We start from the raw sequence: 26,908 nt of genomic DNA on the forward strand, positions 1-26,908 counted from the left end.
TGCTGGCCCTAAAATACTAATTTTGTTTGGGTTACTTTATTTGTCTTCAGACACTAGACTAATGTTTTATTTTTGAAATTAAGTTTGATTATGATACCTACGTTTACTGCACCGTTATGTTCCAATGACTGTTTTACATTCATAGCAGATGTCTAAAGCATCAGCATACAGTGTTAGCAATAAGTAGAAGATGGACAAAGGAATAGGAGCAGTAGATAATACTAAAGAAAGAACATGTACACCATTGAATGGCATCAGACTGAAACATCAGAGGTCAAAGATAGGTTTTTATTGCCAGATTGTCCAGGATTGAATCGCTTGTCATATGAAGAGTGTTTGATGGCTCTGGGCCTGTATTCACTAGAATTCAGAAGAATGAGGGGTGGGCTAATTGAAACCTATCGAATGTTGAAAAGTCTTGACAGAGTGGATGTGGAGAGGATATTTCCTATGGTGGGAGAGTCTAGGATCAGAGGACACAGCCTCAAAATAGAAGGGCATCTTTTTAGAAAGGAGATGAGGACGAAATTCTTTAGCCAGAGTGGTGGACCTATGGAATTTGTTTCCACATACAGCTGTGGAGGTCCAGTCATTAGGTATATTTAAGGCAGAAGTTGATAGATTCTTGATTGTTTGAGGCGAGAAAGCAGGAGATTGAGGCCGAGAGGAAAAATGGATCATCATGATGGAATGGCAGAGCAGACTCAATCGGCCAAATGGCCTAATTATGCTCCTATATCTTAAGGTCTCATAATACAAATGGAGACACCAGGCTAAATATAGAAAACAAAGTGGAAAAGTTAATAAAAGGTCAGAGAGAAAGAAGATGACTCTGAGCCATCCTCTTTTCTTGCAGATACCATCAGGTAGGAGGTACAGAGAATTAAATCTCACACCACCAAGTTTAAGAACCAACTACTTCTCTGCAAACATTTGATTCCTGACCAACTGCCATAGCCTTAATCACTACAATTTAGCATTACTACTTTGAACACTGCACAAAATTGACATTTTTGTTCTAATTATATCCTTTCTTGTAAAAATTCTGTATAATTTATGCTTATTTTATCTTTTTCTTATGAATGCTGCTTGTATGATGCTATGTACCTGGAATGCAGCTGCAAGTACTTGAGCATATGACAATAAATCTGACTTCGACTTTTAGAGTGTTGAAGTTAACAAGAGAAACCTCAATGTCTTCTATACTAACAAAAATGGATAGTAAGAGGGCTGGGCTAAATAAAGATTAAAATAGGAATCTATGCATGGAGCCAGAGATCATGGCTGAAACACATATTAGTATTTGGAATCTATTAATCACCAGGCAGAGGACAGTACCAACATCTCAGCAAAAGTGGAGAAGTAGATCAGAATCAGAATCCGGTTTAATTTCTCCGGCATATGTTGTGAAATTTGTTGTCCATGCAACAGCAGTACAATGCAATACACAATAATAGAGGGAAAAAATGCTGACCCGCCATAGAATCTGGGCCATTCTCTCAGTAGCACAGACACCGTAAAGTGTTGCACCTTGTCTGCTTGGGCCATATCCCCTTTTGCAATTGCTGACCAAACGGTATCTATGCACAGGTCATCTCATTGAGTGGTGGCCACTTCCCCAGAACTCAAATCCGGCAACTGCTTTGTTTTCAGAGCAGTCAGGTGACAGTAAGCTTGTGGAATGGCACCATCAGAAGCTCCCAAATGACCTACTGCTTGATTCTGCCCTGCCTTTCCTCTGCCTTCCCCATGATGGAAAACTGGCACGTTGTTTTCACTCCAGGGGCAGGAATGCTCTCCCACTCTCCGTACCTGTCCAGACCTCCATGCACACATCAGGACAATGCATCAACATCAAAGTTCCAACTCCCTGGCTGGTACTTCAGGCTGAAATCATAGGCAAACAACGCTGCCAACCACTGATGGCCAGTGGCATCCAATTTTACCAAAGTCAGGACATAAGTTAATGGGTTGTTGTCAGTCCTCACCTTGTACTTGGCACCATATAGATAGTCACTTAGCTTATCCACCACAGCCCACTTCAATGCCAGGAACTCCAACTTGTGTGTGGGGTTATTTTGCTCAGAGGGTAACAAACGCTACAGGTCTCAACCCTGTGCCCTGATCCTCATACAGAACACCCCCTAAGCCCCCCCTGCTGGCATCTGTATGCAGTGCATATAGCAATCAGGGGTCGGCAAAAACCAGCACAGGTGCTTTCATCAGTACCTCCTTCAGCAACTGAAAGGCCTCTTCACATTTTGCATCCCATCTTTGTACAAAATGCTCTGAAGAGCTAAGGTAATCTTCACCATCCTCTCCTTTCACCCGCCTCCCTTTCTTCCCCATGGGAGGGTAACCACACAGAAGCTGATTTAAAGGGTGATTCACTTGAACCTCTGATAGTACCCACAGAACCCCAGGAACAAGCGCAGGCAGCTCACAGTCTGGGGCCTTGGTTATCTGATCACTGCCTCTATCGTAGACGGATCTGTAGCTACTCCATCCCGTGAGACTGTGTGCCCAACATAGCTAACAGATGTTTGGCAGAACTGGCCCATATCCAGGGAAAGTTTTAACCCTTCAGCTTTCAGGCAGCCCAGTACCTTCAGTAGCCTCGCTTCATGTTCCTCCAATGTGGAACTGAACACTATGAGATCATCCAGGTAAACGAACACCTCAAGCAAGTTCATATTCCCCACTGTTTTCTCCATGACACACTGGAAAGTCACCAGGGCTCCCGATATGCCCTGGGGCATCATTTCAAAGTGGAAGAATCCCACTGGACATGTGAATGCCATCTCCTCTTTGTCAGCCTCACTCATAGGTATCTGATAATACCCACACTTCAAGTCCAGCACACTGAACCACTTCGCACCACTCAGGCAAGCCAATGTGTCCTTGATTCTCGGGACCATATACTGGTCGGGGACTGTACAATTGTTCGGAGTTTGACAGTCCACACACATCTGTACCCTCCCATTCTTCTTCCTGGCCACCACTATTGGAGACACATAGAGGCTTCTGGATTCAGTGATGAGTCCTTCTGCTTCCACAGATGCTGCCAAACATTCTCCACCTCTACAGGTGACAGTTGCCATGACCTTTCTCTGAACAGGATGTCCTCTGTCACCCGGATGGTGTGGCGAGTGCTCTTGGAACAACTCACATCAAACTTGTCAGTAGAAAAGACACTTCCCATCTTCAACATTTTCTCTATTAACCTCCTCTTCCAACCTCCAGGTACTGGAGAGTCCCCAAAGTTGAATGACTTGGCAGTCAACTTTCCCTTTTATGGAGACAGATTCTCCCTGGCTTGTCTCACAGGGACACTAGACATTATTGGCACTGGAAAGAGATACCGCCTGACCCTGAGGGTGACCTCCCTCTCCAAGGTATTCCTGACAATCAATGTCATCCTGTTCACCTGTACAACCGAGAGCTTTGGCTGCTCGGGCCTCACCAGTAACATAGCAGGTAAGCATGATTCCTTTTCATGGTCTTCCAAAACATCCACTGAGGACCTCGGCATCAGGCATTCTGGGAAATTTGGGGCTTCCTGTCACTCTAGCTACTTCCCCAGGCTGTAACACGACTGGTTTGGACTGGGTGTATCACACCATCCCTTGTTTATGCTCATCATCCAGCCCAGTGCGGCCATGCACTTCCTCAAAAGCAGCTTGGGACACAGGGTGAATGGACATTGCTTTCAGAAATCTCTCCAACTTTCTCCTTTCAGGCTCCTACTGCTCTCCCACTTACACTAGGAGTATTACTGTCACAATAGGGTTTATTTTAATGAAATAAGTAGTGCAAATTTTTTTTAAAAAGTATTGGACGTGATAAAAACTTGACAAGAAAGTAGTACTGGAACAGCTGACTGAAGGATGGAAGTGCCTCCTAGGCTACTGAGAGATTCAGAAGAGAATTGCAAGGCTAGGAACGTGCTTTTTGGCATAGCAGTGGATAGAGGAATGTGAAAATATTACATCCTTGCCCAGAAGGAAGTCCGAGGAAAATCTGGATCCACGGGTTGGCCAACATAACCTGAGTGGTAAAGAATAATTTTTAATAAAAATTAATTAATTAATTTTATTAATTAATAAAATTAAGAGGTAATAGGTGATTCCCTCTTTGACTGGAGATGTGTCTAGTGGAGTGCCACAGGGATCAGTGCTGGGTCCATTGTTGTTTGTAATCTATATCAATGATCTGGATGATAATGTGGTTAACTGGGTCAGCAAATTTGTGGATGGCACCAAGCCTGGGGGTGTAGTGGACAGCCAGGAAGGCTACAATAGCTTGCAATGGGATCTGGATCAGTTGGCAAAATGGGATGAGAAATGGAAGATGGAACTTAATCCAGACAAGTACAAGGTTTTGCCCTTTGGTACTACCAACCAGGGTAGGTCTTACACAGTGAATGGTTGGGCACTTAGGAGTGTGGCAGAACAAAGGTAGAATGCAGGTCCATAATTCATTGAAAGTGGTGTCACAGGTAGATAGGTTTGTAAAGAAAGCTTTTGGCACATTGGCCTTCATAAATCAAAGTACAGAATACAGGAGATGGGATAGGTGAAGCCTAATTTGGGGTATTGTGTGTAGTTTTGGTCACCTACCTAGAAGAAAGATGTAAATAAAGTTGAAAGAGTACAGAGAAAAATTACAAGGATGTTGTCGAGTCCAGAGGACCTGAGTTATAAGGAAAGATTGAATATGTTGGGACTTTATTCCTTGGAAGATTGAGAGGAGATTTGATAGAGGTATACAAAATTTTGAGGGTACAGATAGGGTAAATACAAGTAAGCTTTTTATGCTGAGGTTGGGTGGGCCAACAACTGGAGGTCATGGATTAAGGATGAAAGATTAAAAAATTTAAAGGGAATATCATGGGAAACTTCTTCACTCAGAGGGCTGTGAGAGTGTATAATGAGCTGCCAGCACAAGTTGTGCAAACGAACTCGATTTCAACGTTTTAAGCGAAATTTGGATAGGTACATGGATGGTAGGAGTATGGAGGGCTATGGTACCGGTGCAGGTCAATGGATGTAGGCAGCTTAAATGGTTTGGCATTGATTAGATGGGTCAATGGGCCTGCTTCTGTGCTGTACTCTTCTTTGAGTCTATGAGCAGGAACATTGGTCAGTCAGTCAGCGGGTGCTGTCCTGAATCCGAGGTTGGCGGATTCTGCTACCTTATCAAAAATCAACAAGCTCATAAACTGAACTGGAGACCTTTCTGCTCCATATGGCACTGTAGTCTTTAACCTAATTTATCCCTGATGGCATCAACAAGTGGCGACTCTGCGTGCAGCTCCGATGAGAATCATCAAATATCCCCATTCAGGGCTACTACAGTTGAGATCCACAGTTACAGTCATACTTCAGTAAGCAGATTGTTTCAAAACATTTAAAAACATCTATCGATACTCAAATCCAGAAGGTCCCAGACTGCAGACTCATGTTGTGAGTGCAGTTCCCCTTTAAGAAAGCATGGAAGCCAAGCCGGTCTATAGGTGCAATTGAAACAAGAGGCTTTTGATGCAGCCCCTCCTCTCCTTTTCCTCTAATCCCAACTGTCTTGCTGGTGAATGTACAGTCTAAATTTGAAGACCTCAGAACAAGAATACAGTACCAGATGGACATCAGGGACTGCTGTGTACACTGATTTATGGAAACATGGCTCACCCCTGCCATTTTGGATGCAGTGCTGAAAATGACTTCACCATTCTCTGCAAAGGCAGGACAACTCAGTCTTTTTAAGGAGTATACTTTATGATTAACTCACCACGGTGTACAGACATGGCAGTTCTATCTCGGTCCTGACCAACTGACCAGGAATATCTTGTTGAAATTTCGTCCATTTTATCTGCTGAGGGCATTTTCCACCATCAGCCGGGTAGTGGTGTACATTTCACCTCAATTTAACACCTGGCAGGCACTGGAGGAGCTGAGCACCGTGATCAGCAGTCACAAAACTGCACAGCCAGATGCCTTCCGTATTATTACAGGGAATTTCAACCAGGCCAGCTTGAAGAAGTCTCTGAACCACCAACATATTGCCTGTGGAACCAGAGGAACCAACACACTTGACCACCATTATACCACCGTCACGAATGCTTACTGTGGCATCCCACATGCATACTTTGGAAAGAGCTACCACCTGGCTGTATTTCTGCTCCTGGTGTATAGGCAAAGACTAAAGACCACAGCACCAGTGGTGATGAACAAGGTGGAATGGTCAAGAGAAGAGGAGGTGCTCTTACAAGACTGCTTTAAGACCAAAAGACATGGAAGCAAAATTAGGCCATTCAGCCCATCAAGTCTGCTCCACCATTCCATCATGGCTGATCCCAGATCCCAGTCACCTCCATACACCTGCCTTCACACCATTTCCTTTGAAGCTGTGACTGATCAGAAACGATCAACTTCTGCCTTAAATATACCCACAGACTTGGCATCCATCGCAGTCTGTGGCAGAGCATTCCACAGATTCACCACTCTTTGGCTAAAACAATTCCTCCTTACCTCTGTTCTAAAAGGTCAACCCTCAATTTTGAGGCTGTGCCCTCTAGTTCTGGATACCCCCACTAGAAGAAACATCCTCTCCACATCCATTCTATCTAGTCCGTTCAACATTCAGTAGGTTTCAATGAGATCCCCCCACATTCTTCTAAATTCCAGTGATTACAGGCCCAAAGCTGTTAAACACTCATTTGTTAACCCCTTCATTTCCAGAATCATCCTCGTGTAACGTGCTGTAAGGTTTCACTGCTAACGTAATGGCCGCTCTGTAGTGTTCCACTGCTAAGGTAATGGTTTCTCTGTAGCAGCAATGCTTGGGTTATGACTAGAGATAATAGGGCCTTTGGAATGTATGTTAGCCGATGAACAGGATGTTCTTTCTGGTCTGGGAGTAGGGATTTTGCGGTCTTTTGCCAGGGAAAGAAGACGTGAATGGAGAGAGTTGGTAGACCGCTGGACTGAGTGGAGAAGGAACGAGGGTCTGAGGGTCAGCTACACTTGGAGGAAGTCGACAGGGAACAAGTGAACGGAACCCTGAGCTCCAACGTTGCGCATTTGACTGTTTCATGAGAATGAGCAGGACTTTGTGAGAGCCATTAGGTTGCAGTATCCCGTAGCGACAGCTGCAAGTAAAAGCCTGTGCTTACTGGTGTACTGGTCCGTGATGCCTAAGACGTTCGCCGTATTGCTGGCATCAGGTTCTATTGACAGGAAATCCATACACACCAGATCCAGGGGCCTCACACTCTGCAAGTGGAACAAGGGAGCTGCCTACGTAGGCAGCGTCTTCCGCCGTATGCATCAAATGCATGATTTGCAGTATTCTTCGACCTTCAACTTAAAACCGGACTCCGAGCAATCCATAGGTCCTTTCGACCCCCAAATGTCCAGAATCATCATGAAGTGATTTCAACGCAATCCTCTGATACTTCTCCGGCAGAATCAGCTGGCAATGCCAAGGTCAGTCCGGGGGTGACATGACCCGGTACAGAATCTGGTTCTGCAACTCCAACCAAAGCCATTGTCTCAGTAATGGAGCTTGCAGGCCTCCATGAACCTCCTCACAAGAGGGGTGTTGGTCCCTACCAGAATTGAAACGCCGCCCTTCTTGCAAAACACAAAGTCTAATCCAGGTGTAAAAGGCAGTGACATAGCTCCCCAATACACTAGGGGTCACACTCTGTTCCCCTGGTGCTACATAGGCCAGCCTATCCTAGTTCTCTGAAACCTCTGCACCCCCTCACCTAACTCTTCAGGTTCAGACACGACTTCAGATAAGTCTTTGGTGGTAAGTTGCCCTCGTCAGTCCCAAAACAAAGGTCAATGGGCAACCTGGCCTTGCGCCCAAACATCAGATAGTATGGTGAGTACCCGGTAGCTTCAACAAAAGATGGAAGGGTGGGCGTGTCTTACGAGACTGTTGGAGACCCCAAGCAATCAGGTCCTGGGACTGGGCACCCCTGGCTATCTGGTCCACTCTTAACTAATCCACCTCAGCTGCCTGAATGACCCCTCTGTGCTGCAAGCAATTTAGCTGCCTCTCTAGTCGAAAAATATAAGCAGAAAGCTTCTCCACCTTCTCTGTTGCATGTTTTCTCTCCTCTTCTCTCCCTGGCAAAAGACTGCAAAACCCCAGCTCCCAGACCCACAAGAAAGAACTAGATCTGTGGCATTCACGACTGGTGATCCAGAGCTATACAAAAAGCCCAGGTATGATCTATGGAAGGCTATTTTAAGAGCAAAAAAAATAATTCATATCGAAGTTAGAGATGGTACTGCATGTACATAAAGTCTGGCAGGGTTTGCAGGCTACTACTTCCTACAAGGCAAAGCCTAACATCATGAATGGCTGTGATGCTTCACTCCCGAATGAGCTCAATACCTTTTATGCATGCTTTAAAAGAGAGAATAAAACTACACTTCTGCGAATCCTTGCAGCATCTGGTGACCCCATGATCTCTGTCTCGGAATGTGACATCAGAACATTTTTCAAGAGTGTGAACTTTCGCAGGGCATCAGGCCCTGATGGTACATCTGGTAGGGCACTGAAAACCTGTGCCAACCAACTGGTGGAATTTTTCAAGGATATCTTCCATCTCTCGCAGTTGCAGTCAGATTCCCACCCATTCAAAAGGGCAACAATTATACCCGTGTCAAAGAAGAGCTGGATGAGGTGTTTCAATGACTATTGCCCACTTGCACTCACATCTACTGTGAAGTCAGTGGTCTGAGAAGCTGGGCATGGCCAGAATCAACTCCTGTCCAAGGAAGGATCTCGACCCATTGCAATTTGAATATTGCCACAATAGGTCTACCGTGGATGCAATTGCACTGGCTCTCACTTGGACTTGGATCACCTGGGCAACAGTAATACCCAAGTCAGGCTGCTGTTTATTGTTTACAGCTAGGCATTCAACACCATCATACCTTTAGTCCTAATTAACAAGCTCCAAAACCTGGGCCTCTGTACCTCCATCTGCATCTGGACCCTCGACTTCCTCATTGGGAGGCCACAGTCAAGGTGGATCAGAAATAGCAACTCACTGACAACCAACACTAGTGCACATCAAGGTTAAACGTTTAGCAGACTGCTCTACTCTCTACACTCATGACTGTGCGGCTAGGCACAGCTCAAACCACATCTATAAATTTTCCAATGACACAACTATTATTAACAGAATTTCAGATGGTGATGACAAGTGTGACGAAAGAGGGTTACAAAAGTACACATAGACTAAGATGTTAACTGTCCTGTGCTAGCACCAGTGGGATCAACAGTTGATCTGCCACCTGTCTTCAGGAGAGAGAGATAAGTAAGACAATGGAGTAGCATTTGGAAATGTTAATGAAGAGACGAGAGAGTTTAACGGAAGGAGACACCAGTCTGAATACTGTCAAGACCGGCTCCTTTTGAACCCTGAACTGTTTGAAGTGTGATGGACTTCAAGTGTGATACCCCAGCAGGGGGATAAAAACGGGCAGGTTCGCTAAGACAACACACACGACACCACGAGATAACGAGACCCTGGACGCAGCTCTCCCCTGCAAGTTGGGGGAGTTTTGGAGGTCTGGTCGCGGGACCAGCCATAGACGCACAGGGTGGAAAGATACAGTTGGCAGGAACCTGGTGTGTGTCCGCCCTTGCCTGGGTGTCGGGTTCACCGCTGAAGAACGATCGTGTCTGGAACGGAGGGGTCACAGTCGGTGATCTCAGAAGACATTACAAAGGGCTCGCCCGAAAGCTAACTGCGAGGAATATCGAAGGTCTGTTTGGAATCCGATTTGCATATTCATTCGTTTTCTCTCTCTCTCTCCAACGGCGATTACTGCGAACTGAACTAAACTGAACTCTGTCACTTGTGATTGAACATTTTATCCCTCGACTGCGATAGAGCTGATTGACCCTATTATCCTAGTTCTGTGTACATGTGTGTTTATTCATTGCTAACCTGTTGCATTTATATCCTTACTATTAGAGTACTGCGTTGCTTATTTCTTTAATAAAACTTTCTTAGTTCCAGTAATCCAGACTCCAACTGAGTGGTCCATTTCTGCTGGTTTGACAACCCAGTTACGGGGTACGTAACACAAGGAATACAGGAGTGAGATGGATCAGCTCTTTGAGTGGTGTCACAATAACCTTGCACTCAATGCTAAACCAAGGAACTGATTGTGGACTTCAGGAAAAAGTTGAGACACAACACACCGGTCCTCATCGAGGGATCAACAGTGAGCAGTTTCAAGTTCCTGGGTGTCAACATGTCTGAAGATCTATCCTGGGTCCAACTTATTGATGCATTACGAAGAAAGCACACCAGCAGCTATATTTCATTTGGAATTTGAGGAGACTTACCAAAGACTCAAAATTTTATACAGGTGTACCATAGGGAGCATTCTAACTGGTTGTTTCACCATCTGGTATGGAGGGGACACTGCATGGAATCGGAAAGAACTGTAGAAAGCTGTAAACTTAGCCAGTTTCATCATGGGCATGAGCATCCCCTGAATCAATGACACCTTCAAAAGGCAATGGCTCAGGAATGTGGCACCCACCATTAATAATCCCCATCATCCAGGATGTACCCTCTTCTTTTTGTTACCATCTAGGAGGTGGTATGGAAGCCTGAGGATACACACTTAATGTTTCAGGAACAGTTTCTTCCCCTCCTCTATCAGATTTCTGAATGGACAATGAACCCATGAACACTACCTCACTATTGGAGGTGGGGGGGGGGAGGGTGTGTGTGTGTGTGTGTGTGTATATATATATATATATATATATATATATATATATATGTGTGTGTTTACGTATTGCAAGGTACTGCTAACACCAAACAAATTTCATAACATATGCCAGTGATATCAAACCTGATTCCAACTTTACTACACCATTACAGAAAGAAGTTTAGATTTTAATTAAGGACGTTAAAATCAAATAGTCAATCTGTTATTAACTTACCAGACCATTCAAATTCTTTATGTTGTTTCTTCCGAGAGATAGAATTTTCAATTTCTCTGGAAAACACAATAATTCACTATTACATTTAATTTTACAATAATCAGCATGGATATGTCAGCATGTTCATCAAACCACCCAATCACGTTGGGCACGTCACTTAGGACTCTCCCCCGCCCACTTAATCTTATGGAAGAGGGGAGTATAAAATCAGTAAAATCCAATGTGTAAACAAAAATAGATAGGTAGATGAAAGATAGATAGGTAGATGGACAATATATAGATACTTATTGATCCCAAAGGAAATTACAGTGTCATAATACCATTACAAGAGGACAGATATACAAATAAACAAATATTACAAGGGAAGTAAAGAATAAAAAATAAGTTACCTCAATCAGTTTAACAAGGGGGTCATCACTTTCCCAGCTATAGATGACTCATTATAGAGCCCATGGGCCGAGGGTAAGAATAACCTCATATAGCGCTCCTTGGAGCGGCACAGTTGTCTTAGTTGATTACCAAAAGTTCTCCTCTGTTCAGCCAAATGGCATACAGAGGGTGAGAAACATTATCCAGAATTCTCAGGATTTTCTGTAGGGTCCTTTGTTCTGCCACAGCCTCCAGTGTGTCCAATTTCACTCCTATAACAGAGCCAGCCTTTCTAATCAGTTTATTGAGCCTGTTGGCATCACTTGTGTTGATGCCATTGCCCCAGCACACCACAACAGAGAAGATTGTATTGGCGACAACAGACTGGTAGAACGTGTAATGGAGACGCCAGCATACTCCAAAGGACCTCAGTCTCCTCAAGAAGTGGAGGTGACTCTGCCCCTTCTCATACAGAGCCTCTGTGTTGGTGTTCCACTCAGGTCTGTCATCCAAATGCACCCCAAGGTACTTTTGTAGGTCCTCACCACATCCATGTCATTCAGGTGAATAGTAACAGGAAGCAGTGCAGGCTTAGTCTTCCTAAACTCTGTCACCATCTCCTTTGTCTTACAGATGTTGAGCTGCAGGTGATTCAGCTTGCACCATTTGAGAAAGTCCTCCAGCAGGGGCCTGTATTCATCCTCCTGTCCTCCCTTTACACACCCAACTATTGCCGAGTCATCAGAGAATTTCTACAGACGACATGACTCAGTGTTATACCTAAAGTCCGAGGTATACAGGGCAAACAGGAAGGGAGCCAGTACTGTTTATAACCATGTCTCACACACAGCTCTGAAGCCACACAAACTGCAGTCTGCCAGTCAGCTCGTCCATTATTCAGGATACAATGGAAGTGCCAAACTGCATTGAACTGAGCTTTCCCCCCCAGCAATGAGGGGTGTATAGTATTGAAGGCACTTGAGAAATCAAAAAACATGATCCTCACAGTCAAGAGAAGATCTGCAGATGCCGGAAATCTGAGCCACACAAATAAAATGCTGGAGGAACTCAGCGGGGCAGGCAGCAACTATGGAAAAAAGTACAGTCGATGTTTCAGGCTGAAATTTTGTGTGTGATGGTCCTCACGGTGCTGCCTGCTTATCCAAATGAGAGCAGGCTCTGTACAGCAGGTAGATGACAACCTTATCGACTCCAATGTGCTCCTGGTAGGCAAACTGCATGAGGATTGATGGATGATCTGACCAGGGGTTGGAGGTGAACCATGACCAGCCTCTCTAGGGTCTTCATGTTGTGGGAGGTCAGGGCCACTGGACGGTAGGCATTCAAGACTTTTGGTTGGCCCTTATTGGGTACTGAAACCACACATGATATTTTCCACATAGTCAGGACCCTTTCCAGGCTGAGATTCAGATTGAAGATGCGTTGGAGAACTCCACACAGCTTCTCAGCACACTCCTTCAGGACCTTGGGGTTCATACCATCTGGTCCCAATTCTTTGCCGTGTCTGAGTTTCCCCGGAGCCCTTCTCATCTCCTCAGTAGTGAAGGTGAGTCCGTGATGACTGGGAAGTTGATGGAATGTTGGGGCTGGTGGAAGGTGAAGATTGGAATGATAGCAGTTGGTATCTGGAGATGTGGATGTTAGGTGCAGGGCAAGGAGGGGATGTAGACAGTGGTAGCCTGTGTTGTTCATCCACGTGTTGAACTGGGGAGGAGGGAGGAATGGAATGAAATGAAATTGAATTGAATTGGCTTTATTCCTTACATTCTTCACATACATGAGTAAAAATCTTTACTGAAAATCTGTCTGAAAGTGCAAATTATAGCAATTTGTAGTAAATAGTATGTGCAGTAAGATAACTCGCCAATTCATGGTGTTAAAAGTCAGATGTGTCGCTTTTTTCGAGCTCTGTGCTTGAAGAACTTGGGTCTCTGGGCACACAGCCAGTAGCTAGCTCACTCATTACGATCTTCCGTCTCCCATGACGCACCGGCCTCGAGTCCGCCCGCCTCCAAAGCCACAAAAATCTGGCACCCTGAAGGTGTGCTAGTCTTCTAAGCCGAGTCCTTGGGATACCGAAAGGTGGCCGATCGTAAGGCCCCAAGAGCAGGTCCCATTTCTGCAAAGAACCAAAGTCAGTGTGTAACTCCAGGTCAAGGTCTTCAAAAGAACCCCGAAAATGAAAAAAAATAGATATTAAAGATAGAAATAGAGCTGCCTCTGAAGATGCAAGCAGAGAAGTCGCCGTAGGGTGCCACCATCCTAAGCTCTGCCCTCCGCAAAATCTTCCTCCTCTACGCTGATTTGTCACCACCTTTGATTCAGCCAACCACAGTGGTGTTGTCAGCAAAAGGTAATTATGGCATTGGAGCTGTGCTTAACCTCGTAGTCATAAGTAAAAAGCGAGTAGAACAGGGGGCTAAGCGCACAGCCTTGCGGTGCTTCGTGCTGATGCTGACTGTGGAAGAGATGCTGCTGCCAATTTGAACTGACTGGGGTCTGCAAGTGAGGAAATTGAGGATCCAGTTGCACAAGGAGGTATTAAACATAGGTCTTGCAGCTTACTGATTAGCTTTGAGGGGATGATAGTTTTGAATGCAGAGCTACAGTCAACAGCACCCTGATGTACGCATCTTCACTGTCCGAATGTTCCAGGATTGAGTTAACAGCCTATGAAACGGCATCTTCTGTTGACTTGTTGTGATGGTAAGCTAAGTGGAGTGGATCCAAGTCACTGCACGTCAATTAATGAATAAATAAAGGTGCAGTCAGACACAACTGTCTAAGTGATCTACATTAATCCCACTGAAAATTTAGTGCTCTGCTAGATCTTCTGAATGCTAGGAATGTAATTGAGGAAAATTTTGCAACCCACAAATACAACAGAAGCACAACTTCCCACCATAATTCAGCTGTGGGAGGCTCAGAAAACTTGTATGAGCCAGTTGGCTCTATAAGAGCTCAACGGGGCGGTGACAAGTATAATAGATTTTCCAAATCTGTCAACTGGGATTACACTGTAGAAGTTGTGGCAAGGCAAGGGTTAACAACATCCAGGCAAGGTTAGATTGCAAACACAGTGCAGAGGGCCCAGGCAAGAAAGGTCTTTGAAGAGAAAAGGCACCCAATGTTTTCAGAGATAAATAAGCTCTTCTCAAGCTTCCAGCCAGGCACAAGTATCAACTTTAACCGATCTTTCAATGACAAACTCTGCCATCTTCATCAGGGATAATACCTCCACACATCTAGTCTGCTGGAATATATACTCCTGTCATCCGTCGCTCCTGAACAGTTAGTCCTCATCCAATCAGGTTTCCACTGTTCCACCTTGTTTACAATTGAATTCCAGCTCTTACTTGGAGCAAGACCTTTATCTTTGCTAAAATTCTTTTCCTCTATTTTTATTTCAAAGGCTTCCTTCACCTGATGGTCCCGAAAACCACTGGTACAGCACAGTAGTTATGTACCAAAGTCAATCCTATTGCTATTGCGAAATTGACAGTAGCAGAGTATTGCATTCGTAATGGCTATAGGATTGACTTCAACAGCATAAAACTACTGATTGGATGAGGACTAACCAATCAGGAGGGACTGATGATGGGGGGAGGTGGGGGTGAGAGTGGTATGTACAACACTGGACTAGACATGAGTAGGCATCATCTCTGAAGATGATGGCAGAGTTTGTCATTGAAAGATCAGTTACAATTGATATCTGTACCCGCCTGGAAGCAGAGAAGAGTTTATTCATCGCTGAAGTGCATAGCCTCCCTTTACAGAGCAGATTCTTGGAGCCATTTTCACTTACTGGAGATGAGATAAGAATAAAACAGAAGGATGTGAACACACACACACACACACACACACACACACACACACACACACACACACACACACACACCAACTAAGGGTTTACTAACTTCAAAGCATCATTGGTTGCCAGCTTGTAGTTTCTATTAACTTTTAATACCTGATTTGTGAATGGCGATTTGTCCTGCAAGCAAGGAATTGAAACATATGCAGCTCACCAAATGGTCAATATTTGTAACTGCCAGTCAATCCTGTATAAAAATGGCATTTCTCTGTTCACTTCAGAACAGTGTGGTGACAGGGACCTCGCTGCTCTCCTTGTGCACAAGTAAAATAAACTATGATGCGTGTGTTCAAGGTCCAGTTAATCAGCAATGACAGTTACTCAGAGGTACCAGCAACATGGCTAGCCCCTTGACTTTGGTACACGGGAGAAAGGAATTCAGCCCTGGTAGCTGATCAATTCTAAATTCTAGACAGCTCATATTTGAGGAAGGGACTGAGACTGCTGCTGGAATACAAGCTTCCTCCAGCGTGGCACACACAAAATGGTGGAGGAACTTGCAGGTCAGATAGCATCTATGTAAATGAATAAACAGTCAATGTTTCGGCTCCCAATAGCCCTATGGGAGACAGAAGGCAGAAGGATGCAGAGGAGATGAACAAAATGTTGACCTAAATTGAACTGATCTAGTAGCAGCTCTATGAAAATGTTTCTCTCACACTAGATTGGCATAAGATACAGCACCATACAAAACACAATGATGGTAATGAATATGTAGAACGTGTGAGTAAAGGTTTTCAAAAGTACTCTAAAAGTGGGCACTTGGCCAAGTGGTTAAGGTGTTCGTCTAGTTACCTCAAGGTTGCTAGTTCGAGCTTCAGCTGTGGCAGTGTGTTTGTGCCCTTGAGCAAGGCACTTAATCACACATTGCGCTAGTCTGTGTGAGGAGTGGCACCCCACACAGACTTCCAATCTGCGCCTTGTAAGGCATGAAAATGCCTGATGCAGGCCTCTCATGGTCTGAGTCGACGTTCCCCTCTCTCCCTAAAAGTGGGGATGCTTGTTTAATAAATGTCATTTTAAGTAAATTACATACTGTTACAAAATGTATACTGTTACTTGTGTGAGATGAGAAGAGCTAAGTAAAATTGTGAGTGTTGTGCAATATTGCCAAAACCAATTAAAACATCATAGGATTAACACTGTTAAGGGGATGAGGACGATACTTGCGTGAAGTTTCCCAGGCTGCTCCACGATAGCCTCTGGACAATATTGTATGTCATTTCAAAATTATTGCAACAGTTGTCCTATACAATTTTAACATAGCTTTGTTTTCATATTTAAATAAATTGACAGTGACCAAATTTTGGCTAATCATTACCAGATTAACTTCTGTTTAAAATTTCACTGTTAACATTAACTATTTTATATGCATATACTCCGGTCACCCATTTGATACTGTATTATTTCTGTTCTCAACAGCATAGATTTATATTTTAGATAATACTATTCTAAATATGTGATTTTATAATTCATTGATTCCTGTCAACAAACACAGAAATGGGGATGCTGGACATGGTAGGGGTAGAACATGGGGATGTCCTTGAAGGATAAGTTTTTGTTTTTGAACAGCCTGGGCACTGACCCAAAGATGCCCTCAGCACCAAGACAACTTAGTTAACAGTTTTTGCTTCAACTGCCACCAGCACCACAGACTATGCAGTTTCTTTTAAATAATTCTTTCCCAAACTGTGCTTAAGAACTTGTACAACCTTAATTTTGCCCCTTGTATTACCCCTTAACCATCAGACTTGTGAACCAGTGGAGATAACTTCATTTAACTTCACTTGCCCCATTACTGAATGGTTCCCACAACCTATGGACACATTTTCAATGATACTTCATCTTATATTCTCGATATTTAGTCATTGAAAAGAAACAGGACCTTTGGCCCATCTAGTCTGTGCTGAGCTATTTAAAATGCCTACTCTTATTGACCTGCACAGGGACCATACCCCTACAATCAATGTACCTATTCAAACTTCTCTTAAACATTGAAATCAAGATTGTATATATCATGCCATCACGTTGGAGGCTACCCAGACGGAATATAAGGTGTTGTTCCTCCAACCTGAGTGTGGCTTCATCTTTACAGTAGAGGAGGCCGTGGATGGACATGTCAGAATGGGAATGGGATGTGGAATTAAAATGTGTGGCCACTGGGAGATCCTGCTTTCTCTGGCGGACAGAGCGTAGATGCTCAGCAAAGCGGTCTCCCAGTCTGCGTCGAGTCTCGCCAATATATAAAAGGCCACATCGGGAGCACCGGACGCAGTATATCACCCCAGTCGACTCACAGGTGAAGTGTTGCCTCACCTGGAAGGACTGTTTGGGGCCCTGAATGGTGGTAAGGGAAGAAGTGTAAGGGCATGTGTAGCACTTGTTCCGCTTACACGGATAAGTGCCAGGAGGGAGATCAGTGGGGAGGGATGGGGGGGACGAATGGACAAGGGAGTTGTGTAGGGAGCGATCCCTGCCGAATGCAGAGAGAGGGGGGGAGGGAAAGATGTGCTTAGTGGTGGGATCCCGTTGGAGGTGGTGGAAGTTACGGAGAATAATATGTTGGACCCGGAGGCTGGTGGGGTGGTAGGTGAGGACCAGGGGAACCCTATTCCTAGTGGGGTGGCGAGAGGATGGAGTGAGAGCAGATGTACGTGAAATGGGGGAGATGCGTTTAAGAGCAGAGTTGATAGTGGAGGAAGGGAAGCCCCTTTCTTTGAAAAAGGAAGACATCTCCCTCGTCCTAGAATGAAAAGCCTCATCCTGAGAGCAGATGCGGCGGAGACGGAGGAATTGCGAGAAGGGGATGGCGTTTTTGCAAGAGACAGGGTGAGAAGAGGAATAGTCCAGATAGCTGTGAGAGTCAGTAGGCTTATAGTAGACATCAGTGGATAAGCTGTCTCCAGAGACAGAGACAGAAAGATGTAGAAAGGGGAGGGAGGTGTCGGAAATGGACCAGATAAACTTGAGGGCAGGGTGAAAGTTGGAGGCAAAGTTAATAAAGTCAACGAGCTCTGCATGCGTGGACAGGACAGACACCATCACCGACTTTATCCACTCAGGGGATCTCTCATCCACTGCTACCAACTTTATAGATCCCACACCCTGCACTTCCCGTTTCTACCTCCTACCCAAGATCCACAAACCTGCCTGTCCTGGCCGACCTATTGTCTCAGCTTGCTCCTGCCCCACCGAACTCATTTCTGCATACCTCGACACCGTTTTATCACCCCTTGTTCAATCCCTTCCGACCTATGTTCGTGACACTTCTCACGCTCTTAAACTTTTCAATGATTTTAAGTTCCCTGGCCCCCACCGCTTTATTTTCACCATGGATGTCCAGTCCTTATATACTTCCATCCCCCATCAGGAAGGTCTTAAAGCTCTACGCTTCTTTTTGGATTCCAGACCTAGTCAGTTCCCCTCTACCACCACTCTGCTCCGTCTAGCGGAATAAGTCCTTACTCTTAATAATTTCTCCTTTGGCTCCTCCCACTTCCTCCAAACTAAAGGTGTAGCTATGGGCACCCGTATGGGTCCTAGCTATGCCTGCCTTTTTATTGGGTTTGTGGAACAATCTATGTTCCGTGCCTATTCTGGTATCTGTCCCCCACTTTTCCTTCGCTACATCGATGACTGCATTGGCGCTGCTTCCTACACGCATGCAGAACTCGTTGACTTTATTAACTTTGCCTCCAACTTTCACCCTGCCCTCAAGTTTACCTGGTCCATTTCCGACACCTCCCTCCCCTTTCTACATCTTCCCGTATCTGTCTCTGGAGACAGCTTATTCACTGATGTCTACTATAAGCCTACTGACTCTCACAGCTATCTGGACTATTTCTCTTCTCACCCTGTCTCTTGCAAAAACGCCATCCCCTTCTCGCAATTCCTCCGTCTCCGCCGCATCTGCTCTCAGGATGAGGCTTTTCATTCTAGGACGAGGGAGATGTCTTCCTTTTTCAAAGAAAGGGGCTTCCCTTCCTCCACTATCAACTCTGCTCTTAAACGCATCTCCCCCATTTCACGTACATCTGCTCTCACTCCATCCTCTCGCCACCCCACTAGGAATAGGGTTCCCCTGGTCCTCACCTACCACCCCACCAGCCTCCGGGTCCAACATATTATTCTCCGTAACTTCCGCCACCTCCAACGGGATCCCACCACTAAACACATCTTTCCCTCCCCCCCTCTCTCTGCATTCCGCAGGGATCGTTCCCCACACAACTCCCTTGTCCATTCGTCCCCCCCATCCCTCCCTACTGATCTCCCTCCTGGCACTTACCCGTGTAAGCGGAACAAGTGCTACACATGCCCTTACACTTCCTCCCTTACCACCATTCAGGGCCCCAAACAGTCCTTCCAGGTGAGCCAACACTTCACCTGTGAGTTGACTGGGGTGATATACTGCGTCCGGTGCTCCCGATGTGGCTTTTTATATATTGGCGAGACCCGACGCAGACTGGGAGACCGCTTTGCTGAACATCTACGCTCTGTCCGCCAGAGAAAGCAGGATCTCCCAGTGGCCACACATTTTAATTCCACATCCCATTCCCATTCTGACATGTCCATCCACGGCCTCCTTTACTGTAAAGATGAAGCCACACTCAGGTTGGAGGAACAACACCTTATATTCTGTCTGGGTAGCCTCCAACCTGATGGCATGAACATCGACTTCTCTAACTTCCGCTAAGGCCCCACCTCCCCCTCGTACCCCATCTGCTACTTATTTTTATGCACACATTCTTTCTCTCACTCTCCTTTTTCTCCCTCTGTCCCTCTGAATATACCTCTTGCCCATCCTCTGGGTCCCCCCCCCTTGTCTTTCTTCCCGGACCTCCTGTCCCATGATCCTCTCGTATCCCCTTTTGCCTATCACCTGTCCAGCAATTGGCTCTATCCCTCCCCCTCCTGTCTTCTCCTATCATTTTGGATCTCCCCCTCCCCCTCCAACTTTCAAATCCCTTACTCACTCTTCCTTCAGTTAGTCCTGACGAAGGGTCTCGGCCTGAAACCTCGACTGTACCTCTTCCTAGAGATGCTGCCTGGCCTGCTGCGTTCACCAGCAACTTTGATGTGTGTTGCTTGAATTTCCAGCATCTGCAGAATTCCTGTTGTTTTTGTATATATCATTTGCACTGCAACTCATTCCACAATCTCACGACCCTCTGAATGAATGCAGAAGGTTGTAAATCTAGTCAGCTTCATCTTGCGCACTAGCCTACAAAGTACCCAGGACATCTTTAGGAAGCGGCGTCTCAGAAAGGCTGTGTCCATTATTAAGGACCTTCAGCACCCAGGACATGGCCTTTTCTCACTGTTACCATCAGGTTGGAGGTACAGAAGCCTAAAGGCACACACTCAGCGATTCACAAACAGCTTCTTCTCCTCTGCCATCCAATTCCTAAATGGACATTGAAGCTGTGAACACTACCTCGCTTTTTAAAAAATATATTATTTCTGGCTTTTGGCACGATTTTTAATCTATTCAATGTACATATACTGTAATTGATTTACTTATTTATTATTATTTTATTTTCTCTTCTATATTATGTATTGCATTGACCTGCTGCTGCTAATAGTACAGCACAGGCTCTTCAGCCCGTAATGTTGTGCTGACCCTTAAACCCTGCCTCTCATATAGCCCCCCCACCTTAAATTCCTCCATATACCTGTCTAGCAGTCTCTTAAATTTCACAAGTGTATCTGCCTCCACCACTGACTCAGGCAGTGCATTCCACGCACCAACCACTTTCTGAGTAAAAAACCTTCCTCTAATATCCCACTTGAACTTTCCACCCCTTACCTTAATGCCATGTCCTCTTGTATTGAGCAGTGGTACCTTGGGGAAGAGGCGCTGGCTATCTACTCTATCTATTCCTCTTAATATCTTGTATACCTCCATCATGTCTCCTCTCATCCTCCTTCTCTCCAAAGAGTAAAGCCCTAGGTCCCTTAATCTCTGATCATAATATATCACATGCCGGTGAGTCTTGATTCACGTTTCCCTTAAACTTTTCACCTTTCACCCTTAACCTATGACCTTTAGTTACAGTTCCAGTGGAAAAAGCCTGCTTGCATTTACCCTATCCATACCCCTCTTTTGTATATCTCTATCAAATCTCCTCTCAATCTTCTATGTTCAAAAGAATAAAGTCCTAACCTATTCAATCTTTCCATATAACTCAAGTCTTCCAGACGTGGCAACATCCTTGTAAATTTTCTTTGTACTCTTTCAACTTTATTTACATCTTTCCTGTAGGTAAGAGACCAAAACTGCACACACTGTTCCAAATTAGGCCTCACCAATGTCTTATACAACTTCAAAATTACATCTCATCTCCTGTACTCGATGAAGACCAATGTGCCAAAAGCTTTCTTTATGAACGTATCAACCTGCGATGCAGTGATCCAGTTAATCACATTATCATCCAGATTGTTGATATAAATGACAAACAGCAACGGACCCATCACTAATCCTGTGGCACACCACTAGTCACAGGCCTCCAGTCGGAGAGTTGACCATCTACTACCACTCTTTAGATTCACCCACAAAGCCAATATCTAATCCAATTTACTACCTCATCTTGGTGTCAAAATGGCTGTGTGCTGTGTCTAGTGTGGTAGTCTTTTGGATAGTGCTTGTCGCTCTCACTTTCAGCTTCCACCGCTGGCTAGTAGTCTTGTGAAAAGGAAAGATGAACATCTAAGTCTCCCCTTGCCAGTATATAGCCTCTCCAACAGCAAGCCTCATGTACTGCCTCCTTGCTGGCAACACACAGAAACCGAACTCCTTTTGGACTTGGGCTGAACTACAGAGGATGGGGAGGAGGTCTGGCTTTTCCTTGGACTACAATGGTGAGGCCGAGAGGAGGATCTTGATACGATTGGGCATCTCAGGATTTCCATACCTTCCACCCAAACTTGAGATGATGATGAGCCTCACCTATTGTCTTTCAGGACAGACCAATATGAAACACCACCTCATCTTGAATGCTGAGCGACTGGACCTTCTTGACCAACCTCTCATGAGGGAACTTGTCAAGTGCTTTGCTGAAGTCTGTGTAGACAACATCCACTGCCTTGCCTTCACCAACTTTCCTGGTAACCTCCTCGAAAAGCTCTATAAGATTGGTTAGGCATAACCTACCATGCACAAAGCCATATTGACTATCCTTGATCAGTCAATATCTATCCAAATACTCATATGTCCAGTCCCTTAGAATACCTTCCAGTAGCTTTCCCATTACTGATGTCAGGCTCAGTTTCCTGTTTTATTTTTAGAGCCTTTCTTAAACAGCAGAACAGCATTAGCTATTCTCCGATCCTCCAGCACCTCGCCTGCTACTAAATATCTCTGTTAGGGACCCGGTAATTTCTGCACTTGCCTCTCACAGGGTCCAAGGGAAACCCTGGTGATTGATCCACCCTAATTTGGCTCAAGACAGCAAACATCTCCACCTCTGAAATATGTATGGAGCCCATAAAGTTGATGCTGTTTTTCTTTACTTTTATAGAACCTGTGTCCATCTCCTGAGTAAATACAGATCTCCCCCATCTCTTTAGGTTCAATGCATGGATTACCATTCTGATTTTCCAGAGGACCAAGTTTGTCCTTGCAATCCTTCTGCTCTTAACATTATCTGCAGAATCCCTTAGGATTCTACTTTACCTTGTCTGCTAAGTCAATCTCCCGATTTCTCTCTCTAAAGTGTTCTCCTGCATTTCTTATACTCTATAAGCAATCTTTGTTCCTACCTGCCTATACCTGCAACACAACTTTTTATTAAAACCATGACCTCAATATCTCTTGAAAACTAGGTTGCCCATACCTATTATACTTAACTTCTATTCTGACAGGCACATACAAGTTTTATATGTTAAAATTTTCACTTTTGAAGGCCTCCTACTTACCAAATACACCTTTGCCAGAAAACAGCCTGTCCCAATCCCCACTTGCCAGATCCGTTCTGATAGCATCAAAATTGGCCTTTCTCCAATTTAGAATCTGAACACATGGACCAGGCCCATCTTTTTTCATATTTACTTTGAACCTAATGGCATTGTGATCACTATGCAAAGATCACTACACAAACTTCTATCACCTGCCCTGTGTCGTTCCGTAACCGCAGTTCAAGCATCACACACACTTTCATTGGGACTTCCACATACTGATTAAGGAAACATTTATGATAACATTTGACAAACTCTATCCCATCTTGTCCTTTTACAATATGGGATTTTACAATATTTCCACAATATGTGTAAAGTTAAACACACCTAGAAAACAACATTATGTTTCATGCAACAACGATCTCTCTAGAAATTCGTTCCTCTAAATCCCACAGTCTGTTGGGTTGTCTGTATTGTAGCCCCATTAATGTGGTAAACCTCTCTTATTACTGTTCCACCCATAATGCCTCACTAGACAAGTTCTCCAGTCTCTACCGATGGAGCACTGCCAAGACATTTTCCTGATTAGTAACGCCACCTCTCCCTCTTTAATCCCTCCCACTCTATCACATCCTGAAACACCCTAACTACCAGATGAACTCAATGCCTTCTATGCCTGCTTTTAACTTCAGCTGTGAAGATCCCTGCTGCACCTGATAACCCTGAAATCTATGTCTCAGAGGCCGATGTTAGACTGTCTTTAAAGACAGTGAACCCTTGCAAGGCAGAAGGTCCCAATGGAGTACCCGGTAAGGCTCTGAAAACCTGTGCCAACCAAATGGCGGGAGCATTCAAGGACATTTTCAACCTCTCACTGCTATGAGCGGAAGTTCCCATTTGCTTCAAAAAAGCAACAATTATACCACGGCCTAAGAAGAATAATGTGAGCTGCCTTTATGACTATCACCTGGCAGCACTCACATCTACAGTTATGAAATGCTTTGAGAAGTTGATCATGACTAGACTGAACTCCTGCCTCAGCAGGACCTGGACCCATTGCAATTTGCCTATTGTCACAATGGGTCAACTGCAGATGCAATCTCAATGGTTCTTCACGCGGCTTTAGACCACCTGGACAACACAAACACCTATGTCAGGATGATGTTCATCGACTATAGCTCAACATTTAATACCAACATTCCCACAATCCTGATTGAGAAGTTACAGAACCTGGACCTCTGTACCTCCCTCTGCAATTGGATCCTCAACTTCCTACTGGAAGATCACAATCTGTGCGGATTGGTGATAACATATCCTCGCTAGCGATCAACACTGGTGCACCTCAGGGGTGTGTGCTTAGCCCATTGCTCTACTCTCTAAATACCCATGACCGTGTGGCTAGGTATAGCTCAACTAGCATCTATAAATTTGCTGATGATACAACTGTTGTTGGTAAAATCTCAGATGGAGATGAAAGGGCGTACAGGAATGAGATATGCCAACTAGTGGAGTGGTGTCACAGCATCAACCTTGCACGCAATGTCAGTAAGACGAAAGAGCTGATTGTGAACTTCAGGAAGGGTAAGATGAAGGAACACACACCAATCCTCATAGAGGGATCAGAAGTGGAGAGAGTGAGCAGTTTCAAGTTCCTGTGTGTCAGGATCTCTGAGGATCTTACCTGGTCACAACTGTACGGGGTCTTTCTTTTGTTACATTTAAAATGGCGACTTTGTTATGTTAATCTGGGGAATGCGGCTTTGTTGTGCTTTAACGCTGAAGAGAGTTTGCGCTAACAGTTTGTTTTACTTTAAAATGAGATAACAAGGTTCTATTAGCCAATGGGTGGTTACGTATCGTTTTGTTTTCGGATACCATGCTGTATGATATGACTGTGGACTGAGTTTTGGTGGGGAGTCGGAGGAGAGACGAGGAAGACCGCGGACGTGTGGAGAGGCTCCGGTCGATCACTCAAGGTGGTCCCGAGCCTTGAATCGACGGAATTCGGGTGGTCGTCTGAAGTCAAATTGAGCTCCAACGTAGCGCGCAAAGAACTTGGACTTTGATAAGTGTTGGCGCCTTTTTTTTTCATTACTTTCCTCTCTGTATCAAATGTATATTAATGTCATAGAATTAGTAATATCTATAAAGTGCATTTGTTAAAATTTACTAGGTGTGCTGGCTGATGATTGATGTTTGTGATTGATTCGGGCGGCAACCGACCCTGTGGGGAGTGTTGAGGCGGGTGCTGGGCTGGATTTCCCCTAGACATACACAAGCCAATATACCTGAAAGTTACAAGTGGGGGCTACCATCCTGGATTTGGACTTTTCGGGAAAGTTGCACCTGTTGTTGCGGTAAGTGGTGTGAAGATGGATCGAGATAAGATTGTAAGTTGGTGTGAATTGGAGGAGGTACCAGTGAATCATGCGTGTGTGGTAAGCGGGGTCGATTATCGCATTACGGCAGAGGTACTGGTGCGAGGGTTGAGTTGGATTAAAGGTATCGGGCAGGTAGAACTTGTAGCTAGAAGGGGTGGGAAAGAACTGGAGGCTAGCTGGATGTTGGTGCGGACGAGTGCCGACGTCATGACTTTGGAACTACCAATGACAGTCCATGCCCTGGGGGAGGCGGGGCCATGGGGTCTCCATACCCTCCCTGAGGATGCAAGTGAGGAGGTGCCGGAGGAGGAGGAGCTAGATGAGGCCCCCGGCCGGGTGCCTGTAGCAAGAGGTGGAGGTGTGAAGTGGGAAGGTTTGGCCAGGCCTGGCCCCCATGGGCGGGATGAGACTGCCGAGTTAACGACTGCCATTACCTCCCTGGCGAGAAGGGTTGAGGGGCACCGCCCGAAGCTGAGAATTTTCTCAGGAGCCAAGCCCACCCCGGAAGGGGAGGATGACTATGATACCTGGGTTGAAGATACATCCCAATTGTTAGAGGTGTGGCCAGTTTCGGATGAGGAAAAGAGACAGCGATTGGTGGAAAGCTTAAGGGGCGGGGCGGCCCGGGTGGTCCGTGATCTGAGAGCGGCACGTTCCTTGGCTTCCCTATCGGAGTGTTTGGACGCTTTGGAGGAAGTGTTTGGACTGTCAGGGGATCCCTGGCGGCATTTAGCGGAGTTTCAACAGATGGGGCAGAGAAGAGGGGAAAAGCTCTCAGATTATGCTTTCAGGCTGGAAGGAAAGCTTACGGGGTTGCTGCGACGAGGGGTAGTGAAGGAGGATGAAGTGGCGGAGTTAAGGATGAGCCAGATATGTAGCGGTTCCCAGGAGGATGACAGAGTGGCTTGGAGTCATTTAAGCAAAGCCCCCCTCCATCATTCGGACAGCTGATCCGAGAGGTACGGGCCGAGTAGTGTGCTTTGGGCCGACCAGGGGGCTCGGACCCTCAGGGACGGTCTTCAGCGGTTCAGGAGGTGGTAGTCAGGGTGAGACCAGAGAAATCCAAGGGGTCTCCGGGGGGCCGTATCGGCAGGAGAGAGGCGGCGAGTAGTGGGTGCTATAACTGTGGGAGAGAGGGGCATTTCCGCCGGGAATGTAAGTGGCCGGAGGCGTGCTACCGCTGTGGGGAAGCTGGCCACTTGTGGAAGGATTGTGAGAGACGAGACGCGCCGAGGTGGGAGGGCCCCCGGGCCACTAAGAAGGGAGAGGTGTCGGGAAACCTAGGAGAGGCTCAGTGAGGGAACGGACTGGAGTCTCGGGAGGAACACGTTCCCAGAAAACCGCTATGGAACCCCAGAAAGAACAAGCCCAAATTCCTGATGAACTGGTG

General features: G+C 45.5%; 1 protein-coding gene across 1 annotated transcript in view; it reads right to left on the reverse strand.

The window, feature by feature from the left end:
- Positions 1-26,908, reverse strand: part of dnal1 (dynein, axonemal, light chain 1) — a 101,175-nt gene that overhangs the window by 28,790 nt on the left and 45,477 nt on the right. Inside the window, exon 5 of the mRNA XM_072275234.1 lies at positions 10,984-11,039. Coding sequence (XP_072131335.1) covers positions 10,984-11,039 — 56 coding nt within the window. The remainder of the gene's footprint in view (positions 1-10,983; positions 11,040-26,908) is intronic.

The sequence above is a fragment of the Mobula birostris genome, chromosome 1 (assembly GCF_030028105.1).
Source record: "Mobula birostris isolate sMobBir1 chromosome 1, sMobBir1.hap1, whole genome shotgun sequence".
NCBI classification, from domain to species: domain Eukaryota; kingdom Metazoa; phylum Chordata; class Chondrichthyes; order Myliobatiformes; family Myliobatidae; genus Mobula; species Mobula birostris.